Source organism: Mauremys reevesii, linkage group 4 (assembly GCF_016161935.1).
Source record: "Mauremys reevesii isolate NIE-2019 linkage group 4, ASM1616193v1, whole genome shotgun sequence".
NCBI classification, from domain to species: domain Eukaryota; kingdom Metazoa; phylum Chordata; order Testudines; family Geoemydidae; genus Mauremys; species Mauremys reevesii.
The window spans coordinates 129,230,532-129,244,655 of record NC_052626.1 but is presented as its reverse complement, the minus strand read 5'-3'; the positions used below and the strand labels follow the sequence as shown (position 1 = coordinate 129,244,655).

At 47.2% G+C, this 14,124-nt stretch overlaps 2 protein-coding genes across 3 annotated transcripts in view; both read left to right on the top strand.

The window, feature by feature from the left end:
• The window catches only part of ILRUN (inflammation and lipid regulator with UBA-like and NBR1-like domains), a 54,133-nt gene extending 47,830 nt beyond the window's left edge, over window positions 1-6,303 (top strand). For both annotated transcript variants that reach the window (XR_005597964.1, XM_039536765.1), the window contains one exon: window positions 1,979-6,303. Coding sequence is in view for 1 of the 2 variants with exons in the window: in XM_039536765.1 (XP_039392699.1) it covers window positions 1,979-2,014 (36 nt within the window). In the remaining variant the exon portion in view is untranslated. The remainder of the gene's footprint in view (window positions 1-1,978) is intronic.
• Window positions 6,304-12,227: 5,924 nt separating this feature from the next.
• The window catches only part of SPDEF (SAM pointed domain containing ETS transcription factor), a 59,821-nt gene continuing 57,924 nt past the window's right edge, over window positions 12,228-14,124 (top strand). Inside the window, exon 1 of the mRNA XM_039533267.1 lies at window positions 12,228-12,322. Within this exon, the coding sequence (XP_039389201.1) occupies window positions 12,268-12,322 (55 nt within the window). The 5' untranslated portion in view covers window positions 12,228-12,267. The remainder of the gene's footprint in view (window positions 12,323-14,124) is intronic.

The window sequence follows — 14,124 nt, the reverse complement described above, 5'->3', positions numbered from 1 at the left end:
TCTTTTTCACCAGTAACTGAAATCCCCAGTATAGAGAAGGTCAAAAAGTGGCCTTCAGCAGAAGAACATACAGTCATGTTAACTGACTATTGTCAGGGCTAAATGACGGGGCAGAGGTGAGTTGCTGGAAGCATGTGTAATGATGCCCCCTGGGTTCATCTGTGGATCTTAAAAGCAGGACCAGACCCATTAGCTTAAAGGCATCTATATCTGCTCTAGATGCTAGAGCAGGGGTCGGTGTGCTGAGTCTTCATTTATTCACTCTAGTTTAAGGTTTCGCGTGCCAGGAATACATTTTAACCTTTTTAGAAGGTCTCTTTCCATAAGTCTATAATATATAACTAAACTGTCGTATGTAAAGTAAATAAGGTTTTAAAAGTGTTTAAGAAACTTCATTTAAAATTAAATTAAAATGCAGAGCCCCCCAGACCGGTGGCCAGGACCCAGGCAGGGCAAGTGCCACTGAAAATCAGCTCGCATGCTGCCTTTGGCACACGTGCCATAGGTTGCCTACCCCTGGTCTAAATGGACGATCCATATAGGTTTTGCCCTTTCTGGCTCCCATCTCTCCCTGCAATATGGAGTCTCACAAACACCTCACATACTTTTCAAGTTCAGAAGACAGTAGCATGTGCATTTAAGAGATAACGCAACGACAGTACCAGCAGCGGGTGGGGGGACACGGCTACCACATAAAGGAGCATTAGAAGGTTCTTTCAAATGAACCTGTGCACTGATTACTCTTATTGACAGTGCCTACGGGAGTTTCAGCTTCTCCCTTTCGGTGATGCCAATGGCTGAGAAGCAGCTCAGCTGCAACTCTTGACATGAAACTGACACAGCAGGGACTGGAGCTTTCAGAAGCGGCCCTTAAGACCCGGGTCCCTGCTGCCCAAAAAACTCATATGGCTGCTTCTAGGGACCACTGTGCTCCCCACTGCCTTCCCCTTTGAGATGCAGATCCCCTGTGATGCAAGACCTACCCAGATCACTCCGCAGTTTGCGCATTTTAAACCTGAACTCTCCTGGGGGCTGAAAGCTGCCCAGATGGGGGGTCACTCTCGCCCGAGCTGAAGTGCCACTGTGTTAGGATGCATAGACATGGCAAGAGCCACCCTGTCTCCATCTGCTCTTTCCAGAGGCTAAAAAACCCCTCCAACCCCACCACTGCCTGGCCGGCTCAGGGGCGCTGGGATTGCGGCCCCCTCCTGGGCAGATGCAGTGCCAGAGAAGGGGAGAGGAGAGTGGGAGCATGAGGCGGCAGTGGGGCCATACAAAGAGGGCTGCCAGTTGCGACTCGCAGCGCCTTGCACCAGTCCAGGCTCCCCCTTTAAAGTCCAGGGGCCAGGAGAGAATCACACAAGCCGCTCATGCAGCATCTGGGAGCCTTAACGCAGCTGCTTCCCAGTGCTCCCTGAGCCCTGTGGGTCGGGGCTTCGGAACTCACATTCAAGATCACCGAGGTGCCTTTCCGCTGCCCCATGGGGAAGAATCCCTGGCTGGCAGCTGCCTGCCCTTCTTGGAGGAACTCCCTGTCGGAGAGCAGCGGGCTGAGTGGGGCCGGCAGTTGGGACCTCGGGCTGGCGGCCGGGACCCCAGAGCAGCGGTGGGCAGCCCCACTCAGCCCACTGCCGGCCTGGGGTTTCTTTCATCGAGGCTGGCAGTGGGCTGAGCGGGACCGGCGGCCGGGACCTCGGCTGGCAGCAGTGTGCCATTAAAAATCGGCTCGCGTGCCACCTTTGGCACGTGTACCGTAGGTTGCCGACCACCTCTGCCTCTCTCTAGCACAGGGGAGTTTTAGCATGGATTACACATGGATGTGGAGTAGGTGGTCAGTTGATGTGGGGTGAAGAATGCAGGAGGTAAATGCAAGCAGTGGGATAGGGTGGAGAGGGTAGGTATGCTTTTTGCAAGCTGATGATCAGCTGGTTTAGTCTCTTGTCTATTGAAACTGATTTTGTCTCCAACTTTCTTTCAGGGTTTCCACGGTCCTTATCCCTTTGGACAGTCTTAAAAACAAACAAAAAAACGGGTACCGTCGAGGAGAATTTAACAAAGAACTGACTCGTGGGGGACAGAGAGGGGTTCTTATGGCTTCTAGAAGACACGGCATGGATCCCCTTCTCTGCCTCCGCAACCTGGATAAAGAAGAAAACAAACAAAAACCAATAACTTAAGACTAGTGGTTTCCAGAGGAAAACAAAACTAAAGTATGCATGTGTGAATGCTGAATTTTAGGAGTGCTGTTCAGTGCTACGAGAAAGAGAAAATACACCAACACCATGTTTTTTTTTTAGAAGTCATTATCACAATTAATTAGGTAGCTGAAAAAGTTTAAAAAAATTAAAATGAAAGCCATCTTTTTAAAAGAAAAAAAAATAATTATTTTGCCTACAGAGCGGTTGTAGTTTGAGCAAATGTTTAATTTTTTTGTTTGTTTCCTGTTCATAATTTTTTTAATAAGGGACAGAGTGCATTTTTATGGAACTGTCGTGTTTGCTTGCTACAGAACGGGAGCTTGCTTAGCATCTTCTGGGGTTCATGCAGTGACTTCTCTTTGTATGTTGGATGTTTTTAATGTGTGATTGGGCTAGCACCCAGCTCTGTGAATTTCAGTGGTATCAGCCATTTTTAGTTATCAAACTTTTAATCTTCAGTTTGTGTATGTTTCCCTTTTGACCTTAGTGTTGTTGGAAACCTCAGTGAAGACCAAACTGTTGCATTAGGATGGGAGGACTCCAGCATTGAGTTAACCTGGGAGGTTCATTTTTCTCTTGGAACTTGAAATATACATACACATATTTCAGTAAGAAACAGATTTACTAGAGTTCCAAAGCTGGTCCTAAATGATGGGTATTTTAAAATGCGGTTTTGTTTGTCAAATATTGATGTCCAGTAGCTGTGCCTAGGACAGCCAGGCAAGTGTATCTGTCTTGTGCCAAGAGGAAATTAACTTTCTGTAGCTGTAGTTCACCAAACAGTAATTATAAAGTGATACAAAAGTCATGCCCCTTTAGGTTTAAACCTCACATCCCTACCCTTTTTATATAAGTATAATTTTAATTCCGCTCTCCTGTGATTAAAGTACTAGCTTAGGAGGTATAGGCCAATTGTTTTTGAATGTAGAGCAAGAAGTTGAATCATCAGCTGGATTCCACAGTAGCGCCTTGTATTCTTTCGCCTTTTTACTGGCCTGTAGCTTCTTTGAGGCTTTAGCTTGATGGGTCTCATCAAGCCTCCTGTTCAGAAGAGGAAGAGCTTTTCTGGACATGAGGGTCACTTACCTGTGAGCGTCCTTGGAGGAATGATAGCCATGTGCAAATGAGACCGTGCAGAGCAATTGCAGAGAGTGGGGGAGTTCAGTTTCAGACTTTACGGGTCACTGAGAGACAAGCAGCCCAGGTACTTGGGAAGAGAATGGGTTTTTTGGAGAGGAGGCACTAATTCAGAAACTTGAACCAGGCCGTAACAGCCATCTGCCAAAGATACAATAATATGCAACGTCCCCCATCCTCCTCCTCCAACTCCCCTCCCCCCATCCCAAACTACCCATTCATGTTGGGAACTGAGTGCATGGTATGCCTGCTGGCGAGAGCGATGCAAGGCTTTGGGCTGGCCTAGTCTGCACCTAAGCACCAGTGTTTGCTTGGTTGACTTAAGCAGAGTTTCATTTTCAGTGCAGTTTCCATGGGCCTTATTCTCCCAGGCATATGGGTAGCTCCTGTTGAGGCTAGTGGGAATTGTTGGTATCCTGCCAAGGAAGAATTAGACCGTTGGTGAGGCATTTGGATACTTGTAGTCTCTAGAACCCAGTGAACAGCTACCCTGGTATTACTCCATTAATGGGTGTTTGATATTTTAGTTTCTATTGGACACTGGATTTCGAAGGCCATTTTAAGATTGGAAGTTTCCCTTTCATCTCTCTCTAAACACACAGAGGGGGCTGGGGACAGGGTTGTAATGGATCGCCCCTTGGATGAAGAAGGTCAGGGAGTTTGGAGGAAGATCCTGCCTGGCTTACACAGCTCTGGTTGGGGAGTTAACCTGAAGGCTTGTGGTGGGATGGCTGCCTGCTAGACTTGGAGAAGGGGGTGCAGATCCACGTTTGTGCTTTGAATGCAGTTTAGGAGGTGGAGGCTGCATTTGGTTAGCTGTAGTCGTAAGACCCTGTATATGTCTTGTAAAATCCCTCTTGCTGTGGGCGAGATATGTTATTCACAAGTCACAAGGAACCAAGTGTGTAAACCGTTATGGTGAAGTGTGGGCAAGGTTTGAACTGTCATGACAAGCATGCAAGGCACAACCACATGCACATCCAGTACCCAGCATGTAGCATCCCCCACTCCCGGGCGTCCCTTCTGGAAGTGTTGCTGTTAGTTGAGGTGACAAGGCTGCTCATTGGTCTCTTCACACCAGCTTCATCCGTCTGTTGTGTAGAGGAGGAGGAACAAGGAGTTCTGGGTTTCTGACTGCTGCCATCACTGGGCCCAGAACTCTGCAAACCTTGTACTGGCAGGGGCCACTGGGCGACCCTCAAAGCCAGCTCGCCTGACTCTGGTTTTCTCTTCTGCTGTTCCCAGGCAGGTAGGGTTCACCTGAGCAAACTGATGGCCATGTTCACATCCACCTGTCACCAATACAAAGATTGAATTTTGTTCCTTTCTCTAGAGAAAGCTATCATACACCCCCAGTTGTTCCTGTGCCTTCTCAGTCCATTCTGCACAGATCTCAATGTTGTCTCCTCTCCTGAGTGTGTCTAAGTCTACCATGCCCTTGCGATTGGGTCGTTCACAGAGTGAAGAAAGGCAAGGCCTGATTTGAGCTGCAGTTGCAATAAGTCAGCCTGTCAACGCTAGCATATTACAGCTGTTTCCTAGGAAATTGGTCAGGAGCATAAACACAACCCTTATCAGTGGGCATGATCTCTCTGTAAATAACTGCAAAAGGCTCATAACTGTTTCAAGGTGTTGGTTAGTGTGATAATACTCGTGTGATAATGAAGGGAAGATGTTTAAACTGGTAATTAATCTGCTTCTTGTTTCTTCTCTCCAGTGAAAACTGAGTCCCCTGGTAATCAGCGACGCACCCAGTCCCAAATTTAAGCTACTCTTAAGTCTGCAACATTTTCAAAAGAGGATTTCAGGGGTGCTCAGCAAAGGTCTCAGCTAGTCATCGTTGGGGCTGAAATTGCACTGCTTTTCTGGGGCAACATTTTCAAGACGGGAGGGGGCTAACGTTAGGCACCTAAACCAAAAATAGCCAGATATTTTTCAGACGTGCTGAGCACCCAAGTTTCTCATTGATCTCAGCAGGGAGAACCTCTGAAAACCAGACTGAATCACATACCTAATTTCAGGCACTCACATTTTAAAATGTGATCTAGGACTCAGAGCCTCAGCAAATAGTTACCTGCTTGAGACTGCTGGGCAAGGGAAGAGGCCCAACAAAGCTTGCCCTATGCTGTTTTACCCAAGCCAGACTGGTGTCCCTGACTTTGGGAACAAAGGGACTGGTACCCACTGGTCTGAGACAGGCTGTAGCTATGGAGGGGCTGCAGTTGGCTCTGGTCCCTGCTTTTCTTTGGCTGCTGCTGTTGTGGGGAGGAGGGTCTTGGAGTCCTGAGAGGGCACAGCAAATGGAGATCTCTTCAAAAAAGGAAATTTAAACTTCCAATACATATTTGTTTTTTAAATGGAACCTCGAGCATGGTGTGAGCTGTTGAGTCTGGAAATGCCTGGTAACCCCTGTGTCTCACTATGTGACTCACGTCTGGGTTGCATATATATTCTGTCCCATGGCTGGGAAAGCCTGGGTAAGTTTTGCGCCCCTCTGGCTGGAAATGCGCTCTGTACCTGGGAAGGGGTGTCTAGCCTGCTTTGGCATGGTAGGGAGTATCTGCTGCCCTATGTCTGGAGGGGTGTGTGTGCGTGTGAGGTGGGGAGAAAGAGTGCATCCTGAAACCTCCAGGGTTTGGGAGATGTCTGAGATCCCACAACTGGGGATGCAAGTGCAAGCCCAGACCTCATGGGTGTGAGCATAATCGGAATCTGCAGGGCTAGGAAATACACACTGTCCCCTGTTTCTGTTTTTTTTTTCTTGTGTGAGTGAGTGGTTGGTTCTGCAGCCTGTCGTTATTCCCTCTGGGGGAGTGCATGTGTAGAACAGGATGGCGTGTTGCCTCATTGAGTCTGGGAGAAGTCTGATGATAGCACATTGGGTATAATACAAAAAAAGGAAGCTTTTTCCTTTAATGTATAAATGAATATTTGTATGATTAAATTAACACAGAAAAAATTACCGTCAGCTGTCTATAGAGTTTTTTTTATTGAAGGCGCGAATGGTTTCTAGTCTCCTGTGACCTGTGCAATGTTTGTTAAATGCACCTCCTTTGCTTCCATCCCCAGATCATTGAGGTTGCCGGGCAGACATCACAAGTGTGCCATAAAACTCAACATTACCTCTTCTTTCCCCATGAATAAATGTAAGGAGAAAATTTTAAAGGAAATAAATTCAGGGTGCATTGGATGCATGAAATAAAACAAAGCACTTTTCCAGTCCAGATATAAATGCCAACAAGACTAAACACTGGAGGAGGGATCATTTGAAAAACAGATGGCTTCACATAGGAGTTGACATGAAAAATGACCTGTTAGAAAGGAGCCCTGATACTGCAATCTTTTTCATGCAGGTAAATCCCCATTAGGGCTCCACATGGATACAGGGTGCCTATATGGGACAGTTTACAGCATTTGGGCCACTCTTTTTGAGTGCTGAGACAGATGTTCAGGGGAAAGTACCTTGTCTTAGGGGCCAAGAGAGTAAAAGCTCCAGCAAACAGTGCCTTCAGAGGCAAGGTTGGACTTGGGCCATCACTAGTCTCTGCCTGTGGCTTTAGGAAGTAGAGATCCTTCCCAAATTCTTACCATAGATCAGGTTTTCATTGTTGGGTAAATGGAGACTGCAACAGATGTCAAGACATGGCTAAGATGGTGGCAAAATTATGGTGAGCAACTTGTCTTGAAGTGCATGGAGATACGTATTTCCAAAAGCCTATGGTAATATTGAATGCAAAGCCTGCTGAAGGATGGATTGCTGAAGGCATGTTCTTAACCTCTCCGAGTACTGGCACAGGGTCACCAGGCATGGTGTGACAGAGCTACAATAGACACACACACACCCCACACCCCCATAGTTGGGGTCCTCACAATCGATCTGCTAGGGTAATGAAGTGGTTTGTGGCTAGATGTTGCTACAAACAAGCCCACGAGGGGGGGCTCCATGTTACAAAGGGTTGGTGGCCTTTTTCTGGCAAAGGTGATGTCTTTTGGTTACACCAGTCTTAAGCTGAAGTCTTTGAGTGATCGTCAAGGGTTAGCCCCAAGCAAATCATGCTTTGATGGCCCAGCACAGCTGACAGTGGTAAGTACTCTTACAGCAAATACATCCAGCCTCTTGGGTCATTGCAGAGGGAAGTGAAGTGGGGAGGGAAGGGAAGCAGCATGAGCCACTAGCTGGCAATCCGAAAGTAGTCATGGAAGAGGTCAGGGTTGGCTCCAGGTTTTCTGCCGCCCCAAGCAGCAAAAAAAAAAAAAAAAAAAAAGGCCATCGGTGGCACTTCAGCGGCAGCCCAATCACGCCACTCCATTTTTTGGCGGCACTTCAGCAGCGGGTCCTTCACTCCCTCACTTCCTCTTCGGTGACATCCCAAAGAGAAAGAGAGGGATTGAGGGACCCGCTGCCAAATTCCCGCTGAAGACCCAGATGGGCTGCCCCAATAGCGGACGGAGTGCCGCCCCTTTGTATTGGCCGCCCCAAGCACCTGCTTCTTTAACTGGTGCCTGGAGTCGGCCCTGGAAGAGGTGCAGAAGTCCCAAGTTGATGAGCCTCTTTCGTAAGAGGTGGGATATACTCCACCAGCAGATAGAGCAGTCACAAACTCAACCAGTTCTAGTTGCGTTCTTCCCCTTCCAACCAGCATTCCTCCATCTTCTCCCAATGACCCCAGTTACCTCGGCTGATGCATTGACTCCAAGGGAGATGCACTGATTTATAGCACCTGAGGATCTGACCCATCAGTTGGCATTTTGGCTTGTCACTGGGAGAGGAGGGAAGTGTGTGTGAAATTCATGTATTGTTAAGGCCTATGGACAATTAGAGAGACAAGGTGGGTGAGGTAATATCTTTCATTGGGCCAACTTCTGTTCATGAAAGAAACAAGCTTTTGAGCCATACACAGCACTTCTGGTCTGGGAATATGGACAGTTATGACTGTCTAAGCTGACCTGCATCAGGCAGGCCAGAGAATCTCACCCAGTTGAGTCTAATGCTCTGCCTATATGGAGCAGTTTAGTTGGAGCTATTCACTTGCTTACGTGTGGTTTCATTATTAATCCCTGTGAGAAGTGTCAGTGTGATTTTTACATTTGAATAAGTGCCTGGAGCTTTTATATGCCGTTTAACCTTGTTTGAAAATTTTGCTGGGAACAGACATCCTGCTGCGTATGCCCATTGCTGTTTGTTCTGTGCCTGGAAATGAACGCACCCCTTGACTCCGTGGTGCTCCCAGGTGTTTTTAAACTCACTCTGTGTTTGGATAGTTTGAGATTTCCCCCCCCCCCCTTACTTTTCTTTACTAGTTATTTGCTTGAAATAATCTGTTTGTCTTTAGGGCTGCAACCTGTCAGGAGTTCATCAGGGCAAGGCAATCAGATCACACCTTCATTAACGCACTGTCTTTGGAGCAGGACAAGTAACTTTGGCGATTACTCTAACACAGGTCACTTTAATGAAGCAGTATGCCATGACGCATGCATGGTGGATCTGTGCTGCGTGTGTGGGCAAGGCTAGTGGCCAAGGCAAACAGTTGCAATAGAATCAAGTATAAATTGAATTTTTAAAAAGGGACCCAGATATTATTTTATCATCAAAACTAACATTCACTTTATGCACTTTTTAAAATAGAGTTAATCCAACCTCTGTGATTCAGGGAATGAATTGATAGCTGCAGTGGTCAGGAGGGAAATCCCCCATCTCTAGGTATGGTACTGCCTGCTGCATTACTGTGGGGGAAAGGGGACTGTTAGCTTGAGGAAGCATTAGTAATTGCTAGGGGGTAAAGTATGGGAATTGAAGGATCAAATTGTTATTCCAGCATGGCAAATTCTTGTGTGTCTTTGGCTTCAATCACTCAAAATGTTACTCTTTGCAAAAAACTTTGGCAGGGAAGGGTCATTGCCATTATGGAATGATTGCAGAGTGAACACACAAGTTTTGTCGCAGTGCTTTGTTACACAGCAGCCGTGGGATCTGCCCAGCCAAGGTAAACTCTACCAAAATCCCTCCCTGAGGCTAGAAGCGGCAATGGCTTAGTGGACTGAAAGGCTGCCTGGGGTCACAAGTGAAAACTAAAGTTGATGGGGTTGTCATCCTAGGTCCCTATTGTTTGTTCTCATCACAAAGCTAGGTCACACTTTGGGGGCAGATTCTGAGCTAGTGTAAATGATCAACAGCCTATGACAACTTGCTCCAGCTGAGGATCTACTCCTTGATGCATATTCAAGAGAGGTCCACAAGTGGAAGATCTATGGGCTTTGCCAGGTCAGGAGTGAAGCGACTGACTGCCTGTGGATACACTTGTTGTGTACATGTGTCCAGCAAGTGCTATTGTTCCTTCAGTTTCATGCCCACTGGGGTTTCTTTGGTTAAGTTCCCATTTTGCCAATCTCATGTCATTTCCTGAGTCAGGGATCATGTGGGAAATAGAGTATGTGATGGTTCCTAATCACTTGATCGTAATGGATATGCACAAGGGGGCAACATTAAGATTACACAGACCACCTTAATGTTGGTATCTAACTTTTGAATGCTTGATTCTCCAACCGTAACTTTCTTTTAACTTTTGTATTTTAGATGCTGTGCGTGTGAGAGTGTGTGTATGTATGTATATAGTTGTCTATAGCGCCTTACTACTTGTGTGATCCATTTATGTTTCTTGAACGAAGGGGATCAGCTGGGGGAAAAAAAACCTCAGTTAAATAGAAGTGATTTGTGGAAATCTAATGTTAAATGTTCCATATTGTGCTCATACAACTGCTGGGCTTAGTAATGGAAAGAATCCTGACACAACAGGGGAACCAGATGGCACCCAAGGGTAAGGAAGTAGCATCATTATTCATAGTGCATCTATTATGGCATCAGTTCTTAACACTGAAGAGTGGCGTGATCTGTTTCATCCCTGGGTAACTTGTCGGCAAAAGGCAAAGTTAAGTGAGGCTGGTTTAAAAGCTGTAATTAAAATAATGTAATGCAGATGGCAGTACATGTCGTCCTGTTACCACAATACTTTATATTCTTCTATCACTCCTCATAAATCTCAAAGCTGTTTAAAAAGGACACTCTTGTTATTCCTCACTCTATAGATGGGGAAAGTGCAGCACAGCAGCATGAAATGACTTAAGTGTTAAGCTCTGGTCGCTTGCTCTCAGAGAAAATATTTAGCACGGGTCTCCCCACTGCCCCTTGCGTTTGGTTTTGGGGGGGTAATTGTTCCAAACCTCAAGAGAGGGGCATGGGGTAGGAGTCAAGACTGATCTGAAGCTGGAGGCTCGTGGCCCAATATTTGATGTGACTTATTTCCATATTAAGGTAAAGTGAAAGAAGGTGGGAGGGTGCGTTCAGTTACCTTCTAAATGGAGCTGGGGCCCCTGGCAGTGAGAGGGTGATGCCAGGCATAGCAGGGAGACAAGCTAACAGGAAGCAGGTGTTGAGCACTTGTAGCTCCCATTGATGCTTGGTGAAATTTTGGGGTGCTCAGGCTCAAGATGTCAATGATCACGTCTGAACTGACAGCTAAAGTTAAGGAAGGGCTGAGCTGTGAAGAGAGGGAGTTGGGATTTACTTACAACACAAGGTAGCTTGTATGGGGGGAATGGCAAAGAACTGCCTGGGAATAGCATTGAGTTCTCCTATGTCCCTGTCCAGGGCTGCCTCTTAAGTTAGTTTTTTTTCTGTCTAGAGCTGTAATGTAAATTTTAAAAGGCATCTGAAATCAGTAAGGGGAAATCGTCCCTCGCACAAATGTATCTTCAAACAGCTTTTAGCATATCCACAACTGGGCTTGTGGGTTTCTTTTTTATTCCTCTGACATCCTTCTCACAGGCTCATTTAACTGAATTTCTGTCTCTAAAGACATTTTCCTAGGACTTCTGAGACTAAGGAGTGGTGTTCGCATGCCCCCCTGTCGCCCTCAACACTCTTTGTAGGCTCAATTGCTGATTGCTAGGCCTACACTGGGGGCATGGTGTAGTGCTTAAAACGTAAGACTGGGCTGCAGGAGACCTCTGTTCTCCTTTTCCTGGCTCTGCTGTTGCTGTTCTGTATGACCCTTGGAAGGTCGCTTGCCCCATCTCTTAAAATGGGGATAATTCTTAACCTTAAAGCTCAGTTGTGATAGTGCTTTGTTAATACAAAGCATTATTTGTATTCTGATACCACCCACAGTATGCAGGGCTCTGTCCTCAGACAAAGGAAGACAAAATCCTTGCCCTGAAGAGCTTGCAATCTAGGAAATCAAGACCTTTTAGCGATTTGGGGCGCGGAACCTGGAGGGGGGGTGGTTGGCTAGGGAAGTGAGAGTGGAATATTTATTGTAACCAGTTTTCTTGTAGCAGGGATTAAGAATTGAACCATCAGCAGTGTGTCAGAGCAGCCAGTAGAGGGAGCTGAATGCATTTGTCAGTCTGGGAAAACATCCAGACCCTACATTGCATTGCGAAACTGGCTCTGCTACATTTGAGGATTTATTTTTCCCTTGAGGTGGGATGGCGACGTCATTTTCTTACAGATGGAACAAGCTCTGTGGCCTGGAGCCCCGGCGAAGTATTGCCTATCAAGGGCACCCAGGGGAAATAATTTAGTTTTTTCCAGATTTCTGGGTGGGACTGGAGCCCTGGTGTTCATTGTTAGAGGACCCCCTAGATCTTTGAACCAGCCCCCTTTTGCTGCCAACAACAACTGGCAGAAGCGTTACACAGAGGTGACAAGCCTATGCTCCATATTGCTGCAGAATCCTGCTTGCCCAAGGCAGGGTGGGGATGGATGGCCAAAGGCCCCCCACCTTTATACTTTTAAATAGGTGACCGGTTGCAAGCTGGCCCCGGACAGATTAGCAGAATTTCCAGCAGATTCTAAATCCTGGCTTGTATATTCCAGCTGCTGTTGCCATCCATGTGCACTGAAGTCTCTGATGCTCAGCCTGCCACTCCTGAAATGGGCGGGATTGTGTATGAACGTCGGTCCTGTGTCCTGATCCCTACATCTCCAGGTTGGAAATGGGGGAGAGATTTTGTATCACTTGGTCTAACAGCAGTGGAATCTGTTGCCTACAAGTATTTTAGGGTAGGGCAAGAGAACATGGTGAGCAGGGCCTGGGTTGATCTCAGGTGACTATTCCGGGGTGGGGCTCGTGCTCCCTTGGAAACGAGATTCTGCTACTTTGGCCCCGGCGTTGTAAATTTTATGAAGTGTTAAAAGAGTCTGCAAACAGCTGCATCACTCAATGATTTATCACCATCACATTGGGAGAGCAGGGAAATGGTCCAGCTTGTGTTTCAAACCTCCTGCGTTGTAGAAGCTTTATGGGTATGCTGCAGGGAGGGATTTGGGGTTACCCCCTTCTGTCTCTGGATCTGGCCAACCTTGAGCCCTTAACTCTCTCTTTCTACAGCGAGGGCAGGTGCTGTAGGGGTGTGGGGTTCCAAAAGCTCTAGCGTGGGGAGATGGGAACGCCAGTGTTCTTTAGGAGAGGAGCCTTCCTCGAGTGCAATGTGTTTTTAACACCCACTCTGTTAGGTAGGTAACATTCCCCTCCCTGGCTTTCCAGGCGTGGCTGGTCTGCTGAGGTTGGCTATACTCAAAGTAAAATGAAAACGTTGAAAATCATGGACCATGCCCCTCTTAAAATTAGTTTAAAAATCATAGATTTAAACTTGTGTTGGGTTCTTTCTCTGCTCTCGGGTTTTGAGCTTTTAGGCGGTCACGTTTTCAAGTTTCTCTGTGTGAAAGCTGAGACCTTCTCCTAATTGGGTGACTCCAGGCCCAGATATCGGGGACTCCCAATAAAATTGTGAAAGTTGATTCCATTGCTAGGGCCTCTTCTCGTCTTCCTTCCAGTTGACTTTGGTCTCTTCCTATCTCCCACATGTCTGCTGTTACCCTGACTGCCAGGGGAATATAAATGGTGGAGCCATAAACCAGGGGTTTTCAACCTTTTTCTTTCTGAGCCCCCCACCTCCTCAACACGCTATAAAACCTCCATGGCCCAGCTGTGCCATAACAACTGGTTTTCTGCATATAAAAGCCAGGGCTGGTGTTAGCGGGTAGCAAGTAGGGCAGTTGCCTGGGGCCCCACACCACAAGGGCCCCAGCGATGCTAAGTTGCTTTGGCTTCAGTCCTGGTGCCAGGGCTCAGTGACCCAGGCTTCAGCCCCATGTGGTGGGGCTTTGGCTTTCTGCCCGGGGCCCCAGTGAATCTAACACGAGCCATGCTTGGTGGATCCCCTGGGACCTGCTTGCAACCCCCCGGGGGGCCCCTGGTTGAGAACCACTGCCGTAAACCATGCATGCTATAAACTGCTCTATATCTGCTTGCCAAAACTATCTCCTGCTGCTCCGTCAGTAAAGGGAAGGCCAGTGCTATTCCTCCCAACAGCCAGTGAGCAGCAGCTACCAGTAATTCCATTTCCATCAGTGCATTATCTGTTAGCAGGGAATGGAAGCCCCAAAGCTGGGGGCCAACAGGCTGTTAAACTGGTTCTAGTGGGTGTTGTTGTCTTAAAGCACATGAGCTAAAGCAAGCGTGTCCATCTGCGCTCCTCATAAATCTGACACTAGCAGAGCCGATGGTGGTGGCTTCTCTGGAAAGCCTCTGAGTGGATGAGGGCATTGCACAGAAACGAATAATGGCAGATCTCTGTTCACCTGGAATCCATCTAGCACGGAAGCACTTGCTCTGGCGAACTTCACCAATACACCAGTGTGTGAGCTGGAAGGAAGAATCCTGATTACTCTCGTTTTGAAGAGGCTGCTGGAGAGGCAGGATGCCATCTGCCTCTGGAAAGTAGGAGC